At 38.3% G+C, this 21817-nt stretch overlaps 1 protein-coding gene across 5 annotated transcripts in view; it reads right to left on the minus strand.

Annotated features, from left to right (window-relative positions):
- Nucleotides 1–21817, minus strand: part of Tet1 (tet methylcytosine dioxygenase 1) — a 126096-nt gene that overhangs the window by 73443 nt on the left and 30836 nt on the right. For 4 of the 5 annotated variants that reach the window (XM_071611220.1, XM_071611219.1, XM_071611217.1 and 1 more), the window contains exon 3: nt 11967–12020. In XM_071611220.1, the coding sequence (XP_071467321.1) occupies nt 11967–12020 (54 nt within the window). Of the gene's footprint in view, nt 1–11966; nt 12021–12240; nt 12391–21817 lie in introns of those variants that run through there. The other variant, XM_071611221.1, reaches the window with a different exon arrangement.

The following is a 21817-nucleotide window of genomic DNA, read 5'->3' on the forward strand; positions in this document are numbered from 1 at the left end:
GTGTAAGTCACTGGTTCAATCCTTAGCACCTCATAAAATAAAGGCATGCTGCCATCTACAACTACAAAAAAAAAAAAAAAAAAAAAAAAGGAGAGGGGGACGGGGCTGGGGATATATTCAATAGATAAGGAATCCTGAGTTCAATCCCCAGCACAAAAACAACCTGAATCTAAGCATGAGCAAACATAAAATAAACCCAGATTGAGAGATGCTACAAAAATAATTGAATGTACTCTGCAAATAACTGACAAAGACTACAAAGACAATAACCACATGTATATGATGAGATTATCGTTTGATACACAAGCATTACAAGGACAATGGGGAAAATAAGAATAGGGTTCTGATCAGTACACTGAACCAGAGTCGCATCATATCCGATCAGCGTTAACTTCCTTAGTTTCATCATTGTACTGTACTTATGTAAGATGTCCTTGTATGAAGGAAACACATGGTGTAGTATTTAGGTTTAAAGGACATCCTTTCCGAAACTTACTCTCAAGGAATGGATGTGTGTGTATGTTGGGGGGGGGGGGTATATAGAGAAAGAAAGCGAGATAAAGCAAAAATATATACATAAATATATAGTAAACATTTGGGCTGGGGTTGTGGCTGAGTGGTAGAGCTCTTGCCTAGCATGTATAAAACCATGGGTTTGATCCTTAACACCACATAAATTTTTTTTTTCAAATATTTATTTTTTAGTTTTCGGCGGACACAACGTCTTTGTTTGTATGTGGTGCTGAGTATCAAACCTGGGCCGCATACATGCCAGGCGAGCCCGCTACCGCTTGAGCCAAATCCCCAGCCCACATAAAAAATTTTTAAAAATTAAAAGAAAGAGAAAGTGGCATTAAGTTGAAAAAACATATGTATATAGTAAACACTTGGGAAACTGAATGAAATATATATGTGAATAATCTGTACTATTTTACAGCTTCCCTTGTTTAAAATTATGTGGACTTTAAAAAATTTTTCATAAAATCCATGAAAAAGTAGAATGAAATGTTTAAGAATGAACAAAAATAGTAGAAAGCCAAGGGGTTTTCTTCTTTCAGAAGTAAGCAAATTTTGCATTTCTTGGGCAATAAATTTGACTTCAGTTTTCATTCCTTCCTTCCTTTTTCTTTTTAGTATTGTGTATTGAACCCAGGTATGCTCTACCACTGAGCCGCATCCCAAGCCCTTAAATTGCTAAGGGCCTCACTAAATTCCTGTAACTGGCTTTGAAGTTGCAATCTTTCTGCCTCAGCCTCCTCAGCCACTGGGATTATAGGCATGCACCATTGCACCTGGATTGACTGAGTCTTTACAGATAAATCAAACAGAAAAATACATTATACATTATTGATATTGTAATTTATCCCCTAAGAATAGCACACATATTAATCTTCAGAATTTTTCCTTAGAAATTGTATTGAGCAGAAATCAACCGGTCAGGCCTTGTACTCTAATCATATCATTCATCATAAAACATTATGTTAAGAAATGTGGCCCAAGTAACTCTTTATTTTGATGATCCTACCTTGTTATAGTTAAGTAATTAAATATCAGAGGCTTTAACTAAGCCTTTGTCAGCTCGATTACATTTCCAATTATATGTTCTAACCCACAGATTGGCTGTTTTACACTATCTACTGAGTAAGGACAAACTAGATTTCATGAGTGGGTAACAAAATTGTTACTTTTAAATAGCTTCCACATATTTTTTAATATTCATTTTTTAGTTTTAGGTGGACACAATATCTTTATTTTATTTTTATGTGGTGTTGAGGATCAAACCCAGCATCCTGCGCATGCCAGGCAAGCACGCTACTGCTTGAACCACATCCCCAGCCTGCTTCCACATATTTTAATCAACAAATGTCCTTACTATATTTATAAAGTTCACCAAAACCCACATTTCAATGTAATATTTTTATCCATACTTCCTCATGGCTCTATGAATGCCACTACTTCATTTTTAAATTTTACCTTTTTTATTTTTCCAGTGAGGCAATGATTGGCACATTCCTTTATCTTCCTTCTTTATTATCACCTAGTGTAGATACAGCAGATCAATTTAATCTCTGAGTTTATGCAACTACACCTATTTTTAGCAACATGCTAATCTCCTCTAATTAGGAATTTAGTATCTAGAAGCATTAGACATTCTCTCTCTTTTTGGTTGGGGTGGAATGTGGGAGGGTACTGCCAATTGAACCCAAGGGCACTTTTCCACTGCGCAACATCCCTAGACCTGTTTTATTTTGAAACAGGTCTCCCTGCCCTGCCCAGGATGACCTTAAAATTTAAATCCCCATCTCAGACTCCCTAGTAGCTGTGATGGGCCTGTGCAACCACACCCTTTTGCACTGCATTTTCTCCATGGAAGACCCTAACAGCTAAACATGGATTGGAGAACCAATTTCAAACTTGAATTTTACTGCCACTTGATGCCTTTCACTTGACCTTCAAATCAAAAAATTCTATAAAAATGTAAGAAAAGACAGGTAGTCTCCAAGCATATGCAAGAAACACACCCATGTCCACTCACAAAGGTGGGAAAACTAGACAGATTAAAAGAGACTTGAGCCATCAGTTTGACTAAACGGCAAATTGATGCACTCTAGGACTGACCCATAATGGATTTGGAGGAAAGTAGCTCAACAAGATTGAGGAGAGGGTTTTTGTTGTTTGGTTTTTCTTTCAGTACTGGGCACGGAATCCAGGAACCTTTTTCTATGGAGATACATCCCCAGTAATTTTTTTTTTTTTTTTTTTTTTTTAATTTTGAGGCAGGATCTCACTAAATTGCCAAAGCAAACCTGTAACTTTCAATTTTCCTGCATCAGACTCCAGAGTCACTGGGATTAATAGTTGCATGCTGCAGTGCTGGGAGGCTTTGAAAATATTTGAAACTGTATAGTATATAATATTAAATTGAATCAATTGTGATTAGGAATGTAACTCTGTATTAGAACATTTGTCCAGCTCATGAAAGGTCCTGGATGTCATTCTTGGTATCCTACCCCACCCAGCCTGGAAATGGAGCTGGGCTTGCTCTCAGGGTCCTATAGACCCAGCTATTCTGAGATTCTGAGCCTGGACAACCTAGACAGGCCCTGCCAAAAAAATAATGTTTTTACTACTACTACTACTACTACTACTACTACTACTACTACTACTACCACCACCACCAGTGAAGTTGGCTTTGAACTTGCAATCCCCCTGCCTCATCCTCTGGAATTATAACAAGTTATGTGCCACTATGCCCAGCCCATGTACTATTCCTCAAATTCTTCTATAGGTTTCAGATTTCTTTTTCATTTTAAATATATCTATATATTTTAGGTGTAGATATGAATAATACCTTGATTTTACTTATATTTTTTATGTGGTGCTGGATTAAACCGAGTGCCTCACACAGGCCAGACAAGAGCTCTATCACTGAGCCCCAACCCAGAGCCCCAAGGTTTCAGGTTTTCTAAGTAAAAACTGAGAAAAAATTAATCACATTAAAATAAGTGTACTATATATGTACTTGGATTTCTATACTATCAAAAGTGGACTGACAACTTCAACAAAACGAATACTTTTTCCTATAGACTCAAATGTCACTACAATAATTTCTATTTTAGGGGCTGGGGATGTGGCTCAAGTGGTAGCGCGCTCGCCTGGCATGCATGCGGCCTGGGTTCGATCCACAGCAGCACATACAAACAAAGATGTTGTGTCCACCGAAAACTAAAAATATCAAAAAATTCTCTCTCTCCCTCTCTTTAAAAAAAAATAATAATAATTTCTATTTTAAACTTTGCTTTCATTTAAACTTCCAAAGTAAGTTTCTCCCCCTCAACCCCAACCCCACCCCTTTGTTTTTGTTTGGTTTCGTTTGGCTTTGGTTTTGACAGTCTTGCTTCAGTTCCAAGGTTGGCACTGAAGTCCTGTGCTCAAGTGATCCTCCAGCTCACCCTCCAGAGTAGGTGGGACTACAGGTGTGCATCACCAGGTCCTGCTTAGAAAAGACATTTTTAAAAAGCCACTGTGGGGGCTGGGGTTGTGGCTCAGCGGTAGAGCTCTTGCCTAGCACAAGTGAGGCCCTGGGTTTGGTCCTCAGCACCACATAAAATAAAGATATTGTGTCTATCTACAATCTACTGGGGAGGCTGAGATGGTAGGATTAAGAGTTCAAGGCCTTGGGGCAACATAACAAAACCATAGCTCAAAATAAATAAATGCAATACAATAAAATGAAAAGAAAGCCACTCAGGCAGCAGATGTAACTCAGTGCTAGAATATGTACTTAGTAGGCATAAGGCCCTAGGTTTAATCTCCAACAAACACATGAACACACAGCCACTGTTACCTTCAAACTCTTGCATAGGTCATTGTGGTAAATGTAGGCAGGTGGGCCATGACTGAGAAGGTAGGTCACTGGGGCCTCCTCTGGAAGGGTTAACCTTTCCTGCGGCTCCTTCCCCTTCTTGCTGCTATAAAATCTTTGAAAATATATTAAAAAAAAAAAAAAAAAAAAACATTTTGGTGGCTGCGCTTGTGGCTTAGTGGTAGAGTGTTTGCCTAGCACATGCAAGGCCCTAGGTTCAATCCTCAGCACCACATAAAAAATAAATAAAATAAAGGTATTGTGTCCAACTACAAAAAAAAAAAAAAAAAACATTTTTGGGCTGGGGTTATAACTCAATTGGTAGAATGCTTCCCTTGCATGCACAAAGCCCCTTGGTTCAATCCAGCACCACCCAAAAAAAAAAAAAAAATTCGACACTGAATGACATTCCATTTATAATCTGAAAATGAATAAATACTAGTAAAACTTTAACAAAAATCAAATGAAGAATTATTTGGCTATTTGTAATCTAACTTTTTTTTTTTTTTTAGGGGGTAGGGCAACTAGAGATTGAGCCCAAGGGTGCTTAACCACTAAATCACATTCCCATCCTCCTTTTGAATATTTTTTCTTTTTTCTTTTGAGACAGGGTCTCATTAAGTTGCTTAGGGCCTCAGTAAATTGCTGAGGTTGGCTCTGAACTTGCAATCCTAGATTACAAGTGAGCCCACCATATTTTTATGTGACTTTTGAGAATATACTCTAATCAGTACATAAATAACTATCCAGGAGGAAAAGTACACCTCAAAAAAGAAGATGAATCCAGCACCATCAAAACAAACACAGTATGAGCATAAATATTTAAGACATAAGGCATATGTTCTTTTGTAGACTAGGACAAATTTGATATGTTTTTTCTGTTTGTAGCCTGAATGAAATTTTCCTCCAGTCTGTCCAACCTCACTTGGCTTTTATTCACTCAGAGTCTCTGGGACCATTCCTAGAAATCACAGAATGAGGGTTAAGGATGTAGCTTAGTGGCCGAGCACTTGCTTAGACTGATATTTAACCTAACCCCTGAGTTTAATATTGAAGTGGGGAATGTGGGTGGTGCAGCAGGGGGAACAGAAAAAGAGTAAACGGGGAAAAAAAACAAAAAACACAGAATTGATATGAGTCTTTTATTTATTTGTTTTCTCTGGGGATTGAACCTGGGGCAGTTTACCGCTGAGTTATATCCTCAGTCCATTTTCTTTTGAGATGGGATCTCACTAAATTGCTGAAGATCTTCCTGAGGGTTGCTAGGGCTGGCCTTGAACTTCCTCTTGCCTCAGCCTCCAGAGTTGCTGGATTACAGGCATGTACCACGCAGCCATGGTCTGTTTTGGACATAGGTCTCAAAACATTGGATATATCCATGCTTTCATAATAACTGTATGACTGTATGTGAACTGGTTTAGTGAGAATCCAGTCCTGAAATTAATCTGATTCTCTCTAGGCAAAATGCTACACAACAGTTCCTGGGTATGCAAACCAGCAGCCCCATGTGTGCCTTTGATGGTGTGAATAAACACTGCTGTATGAACACACGTCTTTTACGGTTTTTGCCAGTTTATGACATAATGTGCAAATTAAAGGCATTTGTTTAATTAGGAAAAAAAATTATTAAATTTACATGAACCCCTTTGTATTCTCAAATTATTTTCTTCCAATTTACATATTTGCTTGTTCATTGTTTTTTAAGCTGCTATACTCACAGCACCCACCCACCCCAAATTCCCCAGGCATGGTGACAGACCTGGAATCTCAGCAGTCAGGAGGCTAATGGGAGGATTTAGAGTTCAAAGGCAGCCTCAACAACTTATTGAGGCCCTAAGCAAATCAGCAAGACCCCCCGACTCTAAATAAATATGAAAAAGGGCTGTGGATGGGCTTACTGGGTCAATCCCAGGTACAAAAAAAAAAAAAAATCCCCCTACCTACTGATCCAATACATCCAAATGTCTGTAACACTATCAAAATGCCACTTTTTCTCCTCTCCCAAAGATGGTTTAGTATTTAATCAATCAATTCAATTTGCAACATGTTGCTACAAGTAATAGTGTTGTACAATTACCAGTTTTTTAAAAAGTATCATTTTACCAATGATTTCTTTTACTAACTATAACTGCAGGCAACAGAAATCTGTAGCAACTCTGTGAACTCCTATTTCTTGTAGCTTAAGGGAATTTAAAATAAACAAGGTATCTCAACTGTATCTAATTTAGTCTTTTAAAATCTGTACTTGTATATATATTAAAATTTACAAATTAAGGGAATAGTTCTCACAGATACCAAACACATTTCCTTAAAGGATGTTTTCCCCATCTCCCACTTTTTGTTATTCTTTCCTTCAAAGCATTCACTGCAATTTGGAATTTATTTGTCTTTAAATTTTCTACTTGCCTTTCCTCAGTAGCATTTAATCTCCTGAAGAGCAGGAAACACATTGGTCTTAAATTTTTCCAGTATAGCACCAGCATTTAGTATGGGCTCAAAATATATTTAGTAAATATTAATAATGTTATTCAGAACAGATCCCTTCTGAAACATTTAATAGAGGCTTGGTAATGGTGCTAAATATTTTGAAAATCACTATGTCATGCCAACTGAGAGCATATACAAATGTGACTCATTTATTTATGATTTGATTCTTTTTAAAACACGTTTCCAAATGACATGTAGTTATACTATATACAAGTATCCTGTCCTTTGCTAGTGATACAGGCTTTATGTCCCCCACTCCCCGCATGGCTAGCTCTTCCTCTTTATCAGCATCATCAAGGAAGGAAACAGTGGAGAGCAGGGCTGCCAGTGCAGAACCAGCAGCAAGATCATGTTGTTTCTTTCTTTCTTTCTTTTCTTTTTCTTTCTTTCTTTTTTTTTTTTTTAATAGATCAGTCTCTGTAGACACTTTCCTGGTTTAAAATTCACTGACATTTCTTTATATTTGTTCACCCAGTTCTTTCAAAGATATTTTATAACCAAATAGCTAGAAAATGTACCCTGACTGCCAAGGTCTTCTCCTCAAGATGCTCACACTTTTGGTTTTGAGGTGATTTTTAAATTAAGACACAAATTGCAAATATAGTATAGAGTGTTTTGTTTGTTTGTTTGTTTGTATTCCAGAGGGAATTAAAGGCAGGGTCTTGCAAATGGTGATCAACATTCTACAGTGAACCACATCCCCAGCAGTATAGAATTCTTATATAGCAATCACACAGCCTCATCGAATGTTACCATCCTCATGATCATGATTTGGGTCCTCCTTTTGACCCAACAGTAAGTACAGCCCTCCTAGCTACTAGTAATGCTGAATATGTTCAGGTCCACATTCCACCTTCTATACATTCATATGCATTCCAGGAAGCTGACCTGGATACAGTTCATCAGAAAACTTCCTTTCCCTCTCTATGGCTTCCCATTGGGGTTGACCATTGAAAACAGGAGAAGGCTGGAGGCCAGGGTTTTATTCCCCGCCATGATTCCATGTAGAAGTCCCCCTCTAAGAATAACCACAAGAGAAATCTGTGATCATAGCTGGATATCCTGGCCCACAGCAGTAATCCCAGGGACTCTGGTGACAAAAGCAGGAAGATCAAGTTCAAAGCCTGCCTCAGCAACTTAGCAAGGCGCTGTCTCAAAATAAAAAATAAAAAGCTGTGTACATAGTTCAGTGGTAGAGCACCCCTTGGTTCAATCTCTGGTACTGTACAAAATGGAAACAATAACAAAAAACTTTCTCCTTCTGTTCAGCTACCACTCCACCTGAGTTCCTTCCCCCACTCCTCTGCCCTTCCAGCCCAGTCATAATAGCTTTCTGCCTTCTTTAGCCCTGTTATCTTTTACCATCATTAGCTATTTTTTAAATTCTGCTCACACCTCTAAAATATTCCCTTTAGCCAGGCAATGGTGCATACCTGTAATCCCAGTGGCTCAGGAGACTGAGATAGAAGGATCACAAGTTCAAAGTCAGCCTTAACAATTTAGAGAGGCCCTAAGCAAATCCGTGAGACCCAGCTAAGGACTAGGGGCTGGGGTTGTGGCTCAGTGACAGAGTGCTTGCCTAGCATGTGTGAGGCACTGGGTTCGATTCTTCTGTGTGTGTTTGTGTGTGTATTTTTAAAGGGCTAGGGATGTGGCTCAGTGGTAAAGCACCCCAGTACAAATACATAAATAAGTAAAATGTTCCCTTTATGAAATTTTGCTCAAACTGATTGTGCCAATTTTCTCCAGGGAAAAAGACTACCAATCAAAGTTTTATACTACCTTAAAAACTGACTTTCTCTAAGGAAATATATCCTCCTAAGTCATCCCCTCTGCCATACACACAAAGTGAAAAATATTAACATAAATGTTTCTTTCAAAAGGAATTCCAAGGCATGTAGTGACAACCAAGTTCATGAATCATGAACTGAAAACTAGTTCATACTTCTACTGTAGTCAAGAATCAAGCTAGTCAAATGGTGCACATCTGTAATCCTATCTACTCAGGAGGCTGAGGCAGGAGGCTAGCAAGTTAATTAGCAGGCCAAATTTGGCAATTTAGCAAGATCCTGTCTCAAAATAAAAAATTCATATCTCTTTATTTTGTATCTGAACCATTGTATCTCAGCAGTAGAGAGCTTGCCTACCATGCATGAGAGAGTAGGTTTGATAATTGCTTGCTTGCGCGCACACACACACACACACACAAACAAAGTCTTATGTTTCCTAGTACAGCATGGCTAAGAAGTTGCCATCCGTATGTGAAAATAACAATGATTACCACCCAACCCTGCCTCTCATATTTGATGTTTGATGCCTCGCTGGCCATAAAGCATTAGGAAGGAAACACTTCAGCAAGAGGAAGATTACAAAAAAATAGACATCACTACTTAAAGCTTTAAATTTTGAAGTACAATTGAATGAATGTAGGTATACATTTAAATAACAATTTCATTTAGCCTCACTCAGAAACTTAGAGAGGCCCTAAACCAGTTAGCAAGACCCTGTCTCATATATATATATATATATATATATATATATATATATATATATATATATATATATATATAGTAAAATGGCTGGAGATGTGGCTCAGTGGTTAAGTGCCTCTGGGTTCAATCCCAGGTACAAAGAGAAAGAGAGGTATGAGACAAAGCAATTTCAACCCTGCAACTGGATTCAATAGGGACCAGGTTCAGAGCAGAATGGAATAACCCTCAAATTCTATACCCAATTTCCTCCTTGTAATTATTCAAACACCTGGCTACTTTCTAAGAAATGATAAAGGTAAACAATTATTCATAGTACCTACACCAACCACTCTGCAAAGGGACACGGGGGATTTGAAGATCTAAGGAACCAGAATCAAAGAAAGCAGACTGGATCTTTGATTCAATGCCAAAGCAGGGACAAAGAATTATGAAAAGAGTCCAATTTATAACCTGTAGAGTCCCATCACTGAATCTCTAGGGAGAATCCAGGTAGAATATCTAGGTCCTTATGCATTAAAACCTAAACTGATCTAGGTGCAGTGATACAGACCTATAATGCCTGAGGCAGGAAAATAACAAGTTAAAGACCAACGTGGGCAACTTAGGGAGAGTCTGATGTTGTTCAGTGGAGCAGTGCCACAAAAGCCACAAAACAAAACCTTAAAAATTCATAGTCTTTTCCTACTCTCCCTCCTTTCTCAAACACACTTGCCATCTTTCTTAGGGTTATATAATATTCTACATCTGTCTAGCTGAATTTTAATCTGAAGGCTTTTAACATTCTTCTGTGCAGAAGAAAAACAAAGCTTGGAAAAGGAGTGTGTGTGTGTGTGTGTGTGTGTGTGTGTGTGTAAAGTTTTTAAAAATTGAAGTGCCTATATCAAAACAATTAATTTTTTCTCTTAGAGCATTTTCCTTGCCTTCATTACTTTAATAACTATGGAGGGAAAGTAAACAATTCAGTTCTGCTTGCTAGGACAGATGACATACGGCCACTCACAGGTACTTAAAAATAAATTTACAAGAATTCACGATTCCCAAAAGCAACACATGGTATATTTACTTCTCAAATTTATTTCAAGTGACAGAACACTCACAGATTAACATAATAAACAGAACTAAATAGCACTCCCAAAGCCCAATTCCTAGCAAAGTTGGGAAATGACTTACTGTCTATTTGTTTCTACATGTAGACTCTTTTTTTTTTTCCAAGACTGAAACTATTCTCATGCAAAACTTAATGCTTGAGATAGATTTACCCAATACACAAAGTATATAGAGATCTAAGAAGGACTCCACAGATGAGAGAAGGGAAGGGCGTGAAAGGAGGCAGATGAATCAATATGAAGCAGAAAAACAGAAGGTGGTTAAATTTGTCTTGAAAATAACCACTATTCATTTTGTCCAGGCCCTAAGAGAATTTGTGCCAAGCAATTTCATTCATTTCACAGTGTCTCGCACATTGCTGACTGTGTGGTAAATATGAAATAAATACTTGTTGGTTGATGAAAAATGTACATGCCAACACTGTGTATACACAGGAAACAGAAACTCAAGGTGGTCAGCCAAATTAGAAATCAACACAAGGTTTGGTTCTAATGTAAACACTTTCAACTCACACAACTAGGGAGACAAACAAGATAAAATTCTGCCATAGTCATGGTTCAAGATGTTGTTCCTCTTTGAGGCTAAAACTATTTGCAAAAGAGAAGTTACAATTAGGTAAAATATTTTAAATTAAATATATACAATGTAATTTTACAAACCAATTTTTTATTGCTTGCTATTTCTTCTTGAGATAAAAATGTTGCTAAAATTTAGAGTAGCAATATGCCACTTGAAAGCTTAAGCACATAAGCACCTATTTGCAAGACTAATGCTAGCCTTGAACTTTTAGTGATGCCATATGCTTTTAAATTAACCCTTCTAAATACTGTACAAAGCTTATAACATGGATTGTTAGCTTATAACCAAATTAGGTTACTGTTAAATACTCATCAGTCAATCTATAGAATATAAAGAAAACATTCTTATTCCTATAGCTCTAAGAATGCCAAAATTAAAGATGATATAATGAGAATTATATTAAGCAATTATAATCTGGCTGTAAGATCTCAAGACTTACACATTTTAAGTTGAACTAAAATCTCTAAGAATCTTTTCTCTTTGGGAAAATAATCACACATTTTAAAATAGTCTTTAATGGATGGTCTATTAAAATCACAATGGATCTTAGCTGTCAACTTCAAATAGTACCTTTCTCCTAAAAAGCTTAAGTACACACACCAGCTTAAGTACACACGCTGGTGCAACAACACAAATGCAGATGTTACAAAGGGGGATATAAAGAAAAATGAATTTTATTCACAACACTTTGCATATAAACTTTCCCTTCTGCAGACTTCTGGGAGTTGAAAATAAAGGGTGCTAATATGCACATTATGCAGTACATCAGAAAAAAAAAAAAAGAAAAAAACTTGAGTGAAAATTCATTAATCTACTAAAAATCTGGGAGAATACACATCCACTGTATTCCATATTTACCCTCAGGTGACAGAAAAAAAAAAAACTATATGAAATGGAAAAAAAAAATAAATATTATTTAATCAACAGCTGATTACCTTTAAAACTTTGGGCTTCTTTTCCCTCTGGGGCCTCTTGTTTTCTTTTATAACCTAAAAAAAAAAAAAATCAAATTGGAAAATGAGCCTCCATCAAGAAAAAAAATTAGCTCCCACTCCCCCCCAATTTTTTGACTATTTCTCTGTAAAACTATTTATACCATTTAAAAATCATCAACATGTTTGCTAGGCAGAACCTAAAAATCTTATGTAAAATGTATACTTTAAAGTCACTAAAAAAATTTTTTTCTATTAAGATGAGGTAGGGAAATACCCTTTTTTCCCCTTAAAGTCTGTCTTAATTAGCCTCTGCATTCTTCACAGCGAAGCCCACGAGGTAGCCATCTTGCTTGCTTCTGCAGAGGAAGCCTCTACAGTGGAACAGTTCTGCAAACTGCTTTTGGTATTATTATCATGGTGTTTAAAGGCAGCCCTGGCCTGCCAGCACTGTAGACGTGCTGGGCATGCCTTTTGCAAAAACAGCCCCACAAAGAGTGCAGCCAATGGCAATGCAGAGCTTAGCAACTCCAAAGTGATCTTCTCAGCCTAGCCCTTCCTAGACAAAGGATCTCCTGTGTGGCTCTGCTCTCACCACAGGACACAGGCAGCCACAAGCTGCGACATGGAGTTCTCTGCAGAGGATCTGGTCGCGCGGAAATCACAGGAGGCTTCAGCAAAAACAATGCACACAAATCCCCCAGGTCGCCACCATTGGATCCATGGTGGAGTCTCCCTGATTAGTAACCTCTTGGTGGCTCCAAGGGTAGGTCTCCATGGGGGAGGGGTGTGCGGTTCGACCTCCAACATACAGGAGACATAACTAAGCCTAGGGGGGCATTTGGGCTTGCTGAAACTCTGGAAGGTATTGTGCATTTTTACTTTATAAGGCAAGGCGAAATATTGGCGATATTTAAGGCAGGGAGGTTATGTGAGGACAGTGTAGGCTCAGCTGTTGGGCTGCGTGTCTCATTCCTTGGAACCACACCTCTTTGCAGCAGGCGCTCTGCCCAGAAACACAGCAATTTGATTTCTGTCAATAAATGTCCAATGACAAAGGCAGATTAAAAAACAACAATAAAGCCACTTAAAAGGAAAAGGACAGGATGAAGACAAGGAGAAGGGGTGGCGTTTTAAAAATACACTTGCCACTGTCTAGAGAGAAAAGATTTCTCTCTCTTGCTATGGACATTTCTGATGACTGTCAATTACAAAGAAATCCCTGATTAACCAGAAGGCAGATTCTGACTTGTACCTGTAGGACAAAAGGGCACTTTTGGCTCCTTTCTCTCCCAAGATCATCAGCTGTCACTGAGCATTTCTCTGCAAAACTGACAAGCGGATGCCCACGTGGAGCCTGCCTGTGGAGCCTGTCTGTGCACCCGCTTAGTGGTCAGGCACAGCCACTGGCTTCCCAGGGACTAGGAGAGGTATCTGAGCCAGGGATGGAACAAACCACCCACATTCACAAGACCCCCTCATATGGGACTGCCCAGTGGGTGGTAGGCACAGAGAGCTGGCACCATAGTTGACACCTGCCAGACACTGGGAAAGGGAGGAACAGAAAATTCTCCCTCCCATCAGCCCCCTGGTGTTACAACAGTGGAAGCAAAGGACCAAATCACAAGAACTGGAGCAGTAGTGGTGATCTAGCTGGTCTCAAGGTCACTGCCAAAAAGCAGTGCAGAGACCAATCACAATCAAGTCACAGCCACCTTGATAGCTGCACAGATCTTGGGAAGATAGCCCCAGTTCCAGCCTCACAGAGCCAAAGTTTCAGCAGCCCATTTGGAGGATTGGCAGCATGGCTTGCCTGGCTGCTGAGCCAAAGAAGGGTTTTCCACTTGCAGTTGGATTCAGAACAGATTCCCACAACCAAAAATTGGGAACAGAGTGAGGGCCGGAAAGCCTGCTTTTCATAACCCTTGGTTGCTCCTCTTTCAGTTTGCCACGAAAGCACGCTTTGCTTGTTGAATTGAGAAGTCCAACCTGCCTTGTTTTCCCACTTACTCTTTTGGAGCTGGGAATTGAACTCAGTGTGACATGCATGCTCTACCACTGAGCTATATCCCCAGCCATTATTGCACTTTTAAACTAGCTCTCTCAACCACCCACCCTCAAAATTTTTATTTTATTTATATATATATATATATATATATATATATATATATATATATAGTTTTTGGTGGACACAACATCTTTATTTGTATGTGGTGCTGAGGATCGAACACAGTGCCCGACGCATGCCAGGAGAGCACGCTACTGCTTGAGCCACATCCCCAGCCCCCCTCAAAATTTTTAATCAGTTCATGTAAGGGAAAAAACCTACTGGGTGTGGCATTCTCAGGTCTTCCTTAAACACTTGTATCAACACCAGTGGATTCTGACTTAACCACATCCACCAGTACAAACACACTAACCAAGCCCATACTACCAAGAACTTCTCTTTGAGGAATGAAGCATGAAGCAGCCATAAAACAGGATCAAATACACTAAGCTTTCAAATACACCATGCTTTTGAAAACAGGTTTAGAGTCTGGTGCAGTGGCACATACCTGTAATTCCTGCGGCTCAGGAGGCTGAGGCAGGAGGATTGCAAGTTCAAAGCCAGCCACAGCAAAAGCCAGGTGCTAAGTAACTCAGTGAGACCTTGTACATGTCCAGCTCTAATAAAATACAAAATAGGGCTGGGGATGTAGCTCAGTGGTTGAATGCCCTGAGTTCAATCGCCAGTGCCAAAAAATATTTTTTCTAAATATTTCTTAATTGTCAATGGACCTTTATTTTTTTGATATGTGGTGCTGAGAATGGAACCCAGTGCCTCACAAATGCTAGGCAAGTGCTCTACAACTGTGCCACAACCCTAGCTGCCCCCTTCCCTAAATTTTTTTAAAAGGTTTTAAAAATAGATGTTAGCTTAATCTGTTTTCATTTTTTTTTTCAGGCTTTTTTTTTTTCATTGTAAAATGTATGTAAACTGAGCATCATGACACATGCCTGTTAATCTCAGTGACTTGGGAGGCTTAGGCAAGAGGATCACAAGTTCAAGGCCATCCTCAGCAATCCAAGGAGACCCTGTCTCAAAAACAGAAAGGGCTGGGGATGTAACTCAGTGGCAGTGCACCCATGGGTACAATCCCCAGTAATGAAAAATAAAGAAATAAAATATACGTAATATAAAATTTATCATTTAATCTATTTTTCCAGTATAATTTGGTAAGATTAAGGGCTAGGGTTGTGGATCAGTGGTAGAGTGCTCAACTAGCATGCATGAGACACTGGGTTCGATCCTCAGCACCACATAAATGTAAAATATTTTGTCTACATAAAAAACTAAAAGATAAAAAAAAAAAAAAAAAGATTAAATATGTTCACCATGTCTTACAGCCATTTCCACACCTCTTTTAGTCACTCAAACATTAGATCTACCTATTCTCCTCCATTTGTCATTTTGGGGCTATCAGTTTGTAAAAATGTCTGGTTTTAAAAGAAATCCAGGGCAAGGGGTGGTGGCTCAGTGGTAGAGTGCTTTCCTGGCATGTGTGAGGAACTGGGTCCAATACTCAGCACCACATAAACATAAATTGTGTCCATATTTTTAAAAAATATTTAATAATAATAAGAAGAAGAAGAAGAAAGAAGAATTGATCATGCCTTTTATCAGAGATTTGATTTTTTTCCCCCAGTGGGAATTGAATTCCAGGCGTCCTGAATGCCAGCCAAGTGCTCTATTACTGAGTACATGCCCAGCTTTTTACTTATTTATTTTTATTATTTTGAGACAGGATCATGCTAAACTGCCCTGGCTGGCTTCAAATCTGTAATTCTCCTCCCGCAGCCACCCCAGTAGCTTGTATTACAGTCATGTGCCATGATGCTAACCCCTATCAGAGACTTTATTTTCTGTTCCCTTTTTTTCTTGGTACCTGGGTTTGAATCTAGGGGCACTTATCCACTGAACCACATTCCCAGCCCTTTTTATTTTGAAACAAGATCTTGCTAAATTGCTAACAAAGGCTTTGAACTTGTGATTCTCCTGCCTTAACCTCCAAAGTCACTGTGATTACAGGTGTGGGTTACCACACCCACCTCCTATCAGAAACTTTTTCAAATTAGTTTGGTTTCACTTCTTGTGACACATAAAAAGTGACTGACAATAGAGAATCATCCTGGGTGACTGGGTTAAGCAAAGCCTTAGTACAGCTATTCCCTGGTTTCCCTCTAAGGCTACTGTATTCCTGTATCCCTCCAAGGAGCCAGGTCCACCAGCATCCATCCACTTCTCTGCAGAAGTCCTGTCTACTGTTGGTTAAATAAGTTCCTTTTTTTTTTTTTTTAAAGGGACAGGGGTGTTGGCGATTGAATCCAGGGCCAGCAAATGCTCTACCACTTAACCACATCCCAGTCCTAAAAATTTTGCTTCTTATTACTAGTCTGGTTTGTATAATAATCATTTTCTTTTCTTTTTTCCTACCTTCCTTCCTTTCTTTCCTTTTTTCCCCCTTCTGTTTTTAAAAGAAGTCTGGTCCCATGTGGTGGTGCACACCTGTAATGCCAGCAACCACCAAGGCTGAGGCAGGAGGAGCTCAAATTCAAAGCCAGCCTCAGCAACGTAGAGAGACCTAGTCTCAAAAGAAAAAATAAAGAAGACTGGAAATGTAACTCAGTAGTAGAGCATCCCTGGGTTCAATCCCCAGTTCCAAAGAAAAAAATAACAGGTAGGGTGAAAACACCAGCATCTCCAAACCAAATCCTCTAAATAAGTTTGAAACTAAAATTTAAACAATTGTGTTATTGTTCAGATTTACATGAAAAAAGTGCTTCACCTATCTTTGTTTGCTTACAAAGTGGTGGTGGCAGGGAGTGGCTGGGGATTGAACCCAGGGATGTTTTACCAACAAGTTAAATCCACAATCCATTCTATTTTTTATTTTTAGAAAGAATCTTGCTAAATTGCTGAGGCCTCACAAAGTAGCTAAGGCTGGACTTGAACTTATGATCCTCTTGCCCCTGTCTCCCAAAGTCAAAGGAATTACAGGAGTGCTCCCCGACACCTGGCTATACTAAACATTCTCTCAGTCACTTACCATGCATGTGATAAATGAAAGTGGTTTTACATGTTTTGAAAAGAAAGCATTACTATTTACTCCTGGCTCATTCAGCTATCTTATACAAGATCATTGTTCTTGGTGGGATAAAAATCTTAAGGTGCTATTAACTTTACTGCACCTAATTTCCAATTGGTGCAATTACAAAAATGGAGAACTGTGGCTGTCACTAATTAATAAAACTATGTACAAGTGAACAAAATAGTGAGCAATTAAAACTCATTTTGTATAAAAATTGGAGATCTTCACAGCACCCAATATTTTAGGGCAATGGAAACTTTCCCAGATAAATCTACTATCAAACAAGATTGCTGCAAGAGATAAGACACAAACTCCATCACACCATCCTAACATAATCTTATATTTATGAATTTTAAAAGTACACAAAATTTTCATTTCCAATGATATTGGAATTGGTAATTTGGAACAACTCTCTGGCTACAGATAATTTAAAAAGCTGGGCAAAATATAAAATCATCTGCTTGAGGGAATGGAAGAGTGAAATATTACTATGGTACTCAAGAATTACCAGACCATGATTCAGAGGTGAATGAGGACTAGGGAAGGAAATACAAGTAAAATGAAAAATGGAGAAAAATAGGTAAAAAGATAGCCAAAGGAAAACACTGAAGTTGAAAGTGTTTGATTCATGTTTAAAATCTTTTATAGCTGAGTACCTGGAGTCCAAGTTATTCAGGAGGCTGAGGTAAGAGAATGGCTTAAACCCAGGAGTTGAAGTCCAGCCTGAGTAACATAGCAAGGATAGCAAGGAAGGCTCTGTTTCTCTCTTTCTCTCTCTCTTTTTTTTTTTTTTTTTGGTGTTGTTGTTGTACCAGGGACTGAAGCCAGGGGCATTAACCAGCACCTCACAAACATTTTCAAAAAACTCCACATCATGTACAATCACAAGAATGGGATCCTAATTAGAATAAATTATATTCCATGTATGTATGTCAAAATACACTCTACTGTCAGGTATGTCTAAAATAAAGAAAAATAAACTTTAAAAAATTTAAATTGCATTCCTGTGAAATAAACCTGTAAGATTCTTTTCCTTTCTTTTTTCCCCTTCTTTCTTTCTGTTTTTCTTTTTCTTTTTCTTTTTTTTTTTTTTTTTTTTTTGCTTCTTTTGTTTGTTTTGCTTGGTTTTTTGGTGGTATTGGGGGTTGTATCCAGGGGTGGTCTTCCACTGAGCAACACAACACCCCCAGTTCTTTTCATTTTGTATTTTAAGATCAGGTCTTGTTAAGGGGCTCCTTCAGCTGCTGAGGCTGACCTCAAACTTGGGATCCTCTTGTGTCATCTTCCTGAGTCTCTGGGATTATAGGTGTATGCACTACACCCAGCTGAACCTAGGATTCCTTCCAAGTTCCGCAGTCTAAAAGACAGCAGTAGTACTCTCCCCACAGTTATCCCTCAACCAGGCCAACTGTTGATTGCACTCCTATCCATCCTGTCTGGGCCCTAAACATTTTGTTTAAGGACATGGGGAATGCCTTCCAAACCAAATCCTCTAATCCTGCATCAACTCTATGGCCCTAGACAATTTACCAAGTCTCTATAAGCCTAAATGTCCATTCATAAATTGGGGGCACAATATACATTTCATAAGACTGCTGTTAGATTAAATGAGACACCATATGCCAGATATTACTACCTGCAGAAGGAAAGAGAAAAAATAATTTGAGCCAATTCAATCAAACCAGTGAGGTTTCTATACAATAAAGTTCACTTTTTGGATTACAAAAATGAAAAGAAATTCAGCCCAAGCAACTAGATAAAAAAATGAAATATAGAATTACTCAAAATTGAAAGAGAAAATACTTGGGGCTGGGAACGGTGGTACACACCTGTAATCCCAGAGGCTCAGGAGGCTAAGGCAGGAGGATCAAAAGTTCAAAGCCGGGGCTGGAGTTGTGGCTCAGTAGTAGAGCACTTGCCTTGCATACGTGAGGCACTGGGTTCAATCCTCAGCACCACATAAAAACAAATAAATAAAATAAAGATATTGTGTCCATCTATAACTAAAAAAAATTTGAAAAAAAAAAAATTCAAAGCCAGCCTCAGCAGTTTAGCCAGGTGCTAAGCAACTCAGGGAGACCCTGTCTCTAATAAAATACAAAATAGGGCGAGGGATGTGGCTCAGTGGTCGAGTACCCCAGAGTTCAATCCCTGGTACCCCCTCAAAAAAGACAGAAAATACTTGGAAATTATATATTTTAAAGGGGGTACAAAATCCACAATACATAAAGAATTCTTGACAGCCAAGGACAAAAATATTTTTTTTGGAGGGGTGGTTTAGAGATTGAACCCAGGGCTTGAATGCTAGGCAAGCATGCTACCACTGAACTACATCCCCAACCACAATTAACTAATTTAAGGAATAGGTGAAGAGCAAGATATGTCTCCATACAGAAATGGCTTATTAGCATAAAAAAAGGTAACTCAACTGCATTAACTATTAGAGAAATGCAAATCAAAACCAGAGTTAAGACAGCTTGGTGGCAGGCAGAGGTAAGAAGGTCAAAAGTTTGAGGCCAACCCCAGAAAACTTAGCTAGAGACAGTGCTTCCAAATAAGAAATAAAAGTGGCTGGTGATGGATGTAATTCAGTGGTAAGCACCCCTGAATTAAATTCTCAGTGGCGAAAAATAATTGTTTAATTCATTTTTAAAAGTGGAAACTGATGAATGGAAATACAAAATTTTAATGAGTGATACATGAAATATTCTGAGCCATCAAATACAGCAGAGTGCTGAAACATGGCAGGTAAATGATCTTTGAAACATGCTAAGTAGGATTGAAGATGTGGTAGAGCATGAGCCTAGCATGTGTGAGGCCCTGGGTTCAATCCCTAGTGCTAAAAAAGCTAAGTGAATGTATACAACCAAAGATATGAAAAATTGTGCTCTATATATGTAATAAGAATTGTAATGCATTCTGCTGTCATATATAAACAAAAAAAAGAGAGAAAAAAGGTAGATCAATAGAGACAAAAAGCAGATTAATAGTTATCAGGGAATGGGGCGCAGGAGAACTGGTAAATGCTACATAATAGTACTAGGTTTCTATAGGGAGTAATGAAAATGTTCTAGAATTGAATAATGGCAATGACTGTGCACACCATGGAAATACAGATTACTGAATTTTGAGCTGAACACAGCAGAGCACACATACAGGATTACAATCCGAGCTACTCAAGTGGTTGAGGCAGGAGAATTGCAAATTTGAGGCGAGCTTATGCAATTACTGAGATCCTGTTTGAAAATAAAAATAAAAGGGCTGGGGATGCGGCTCAGTGGTTGAGTGCCTCTGAGTTCAATCCCTGGTACCCTCCATAAATAAATAAATGAATTTTTTTAAAGGCTGGGGGCCATACCTCAGTGGTAGAGTGCTGCTGAGTTCAATACCAATTACCACAAATAATAATAATAGTAGTAGTAGTAGCAATAATATTGGTTATTTATTTTTTGTGTGGTAGTAGTAGTAATAATAATGATTATTTAATTCTTTTGTGGTAGAAAGGGCAACTCTAATACTTGCTATTTGTGCAAAATTAAACACATTTTTTTAAAAGAGTTTATTCCTAGTCTTCGAACTGAGAATCTTCAAAAGGCCCTGGGTTCAATCTACAACACAAAAAACAAAAATATAAGAATCCTAGTCTAGACCCTCATTAAATATTAGTTTCTGTCCTCCTTTATCAGCTTCCTGTGTTTCAAGTGGAAGAAAGCTGAATTTTGTTAAAATTTATCCACTATGAAGACAGAGACCTGTGGTTGTTGGTTCTTTACAAAGGAAGAAAAAGAAAGGTGGAACACTGTTTTATTCTGTTTTCCCTGTTATATTGATTTTTGCTTTATGGTCTCAGTGTGAACAGGAAGGGTTTCTCAAAAATAGGGTTAGGTAAATAATGAGAGCAATTTAGTTTCTGTCTCCCAGTAGACAAAATCTCCCTATAATTCTGGTATTAGCTTTTATTTTTAATTGGCAGTAGTACTAGGGATTGAAATCAAGGATGTTCTACCACTAAGTAACATCCTTGACTCCTTTTCTTTTCTTTCTTTTTTTTTTTTTTCCCAGACAGGATCTCACTAAATTGTTGAGGCTGGCCTCAAACTTGTTATACTCTGGCCTCAGCCTCTGAGCTGTATTAACTCTTAGACAAATTACACATGCACAAACAAACCTGTCTCTAAATCTAACCTATATCCATTCTACCAGAAATCCCACAGCTTGGATAAACTGTGGCCTTCTACTATATTGTACTCCTATTTCCTCCTGCCTTGACCCAACATTTGCTCTGTAACAGAAAACTCACCACAAAATGGTACTGTGTATGAAATATGATATACAAATAAGCTCTATAGTGTAAATGTGTAGAACACACCAGAAACACCAAAACCCTCTCATTACATAAGAACAAGAAAACAACTGGGACATGGTCATCTCACTAGAAACCACAGCTATAATTCTGAATCACATGGGAACAGAAAACAAATTCATTCATAATGTATCCTAAGCCTCCAACATCTGCAGGAAAAATGCTCAGTAGATACTAAGAAATGGTGTATCCTGGATACTTCTGAGGACTTCAGTTATTTTCCTCTAAATAGCATGAATAAGGTGGCAAGAGGGAAAAACAGGAGAAAGTAATGAGATGAATACACAAATCTCTTCAAGGATATACCAGCATTTTAAGCAACTACCATATAGCAGATTCAGCAGCAGACTCTTTTACACATC

This window comes from Marmota flaviventris, chromosome 4 (assembly GCF_047511675.1).
Source record: "Marmota flaviventris isolate mMarFla1 chromosome 4, mMarFla1.hap1, whole genome shotgun sequence".
NCBI lineage: Eukaryota > Metazoa > Chordata > Mammalia > Rodentia > Sciuridae > Marmota > Marmota flaviventris.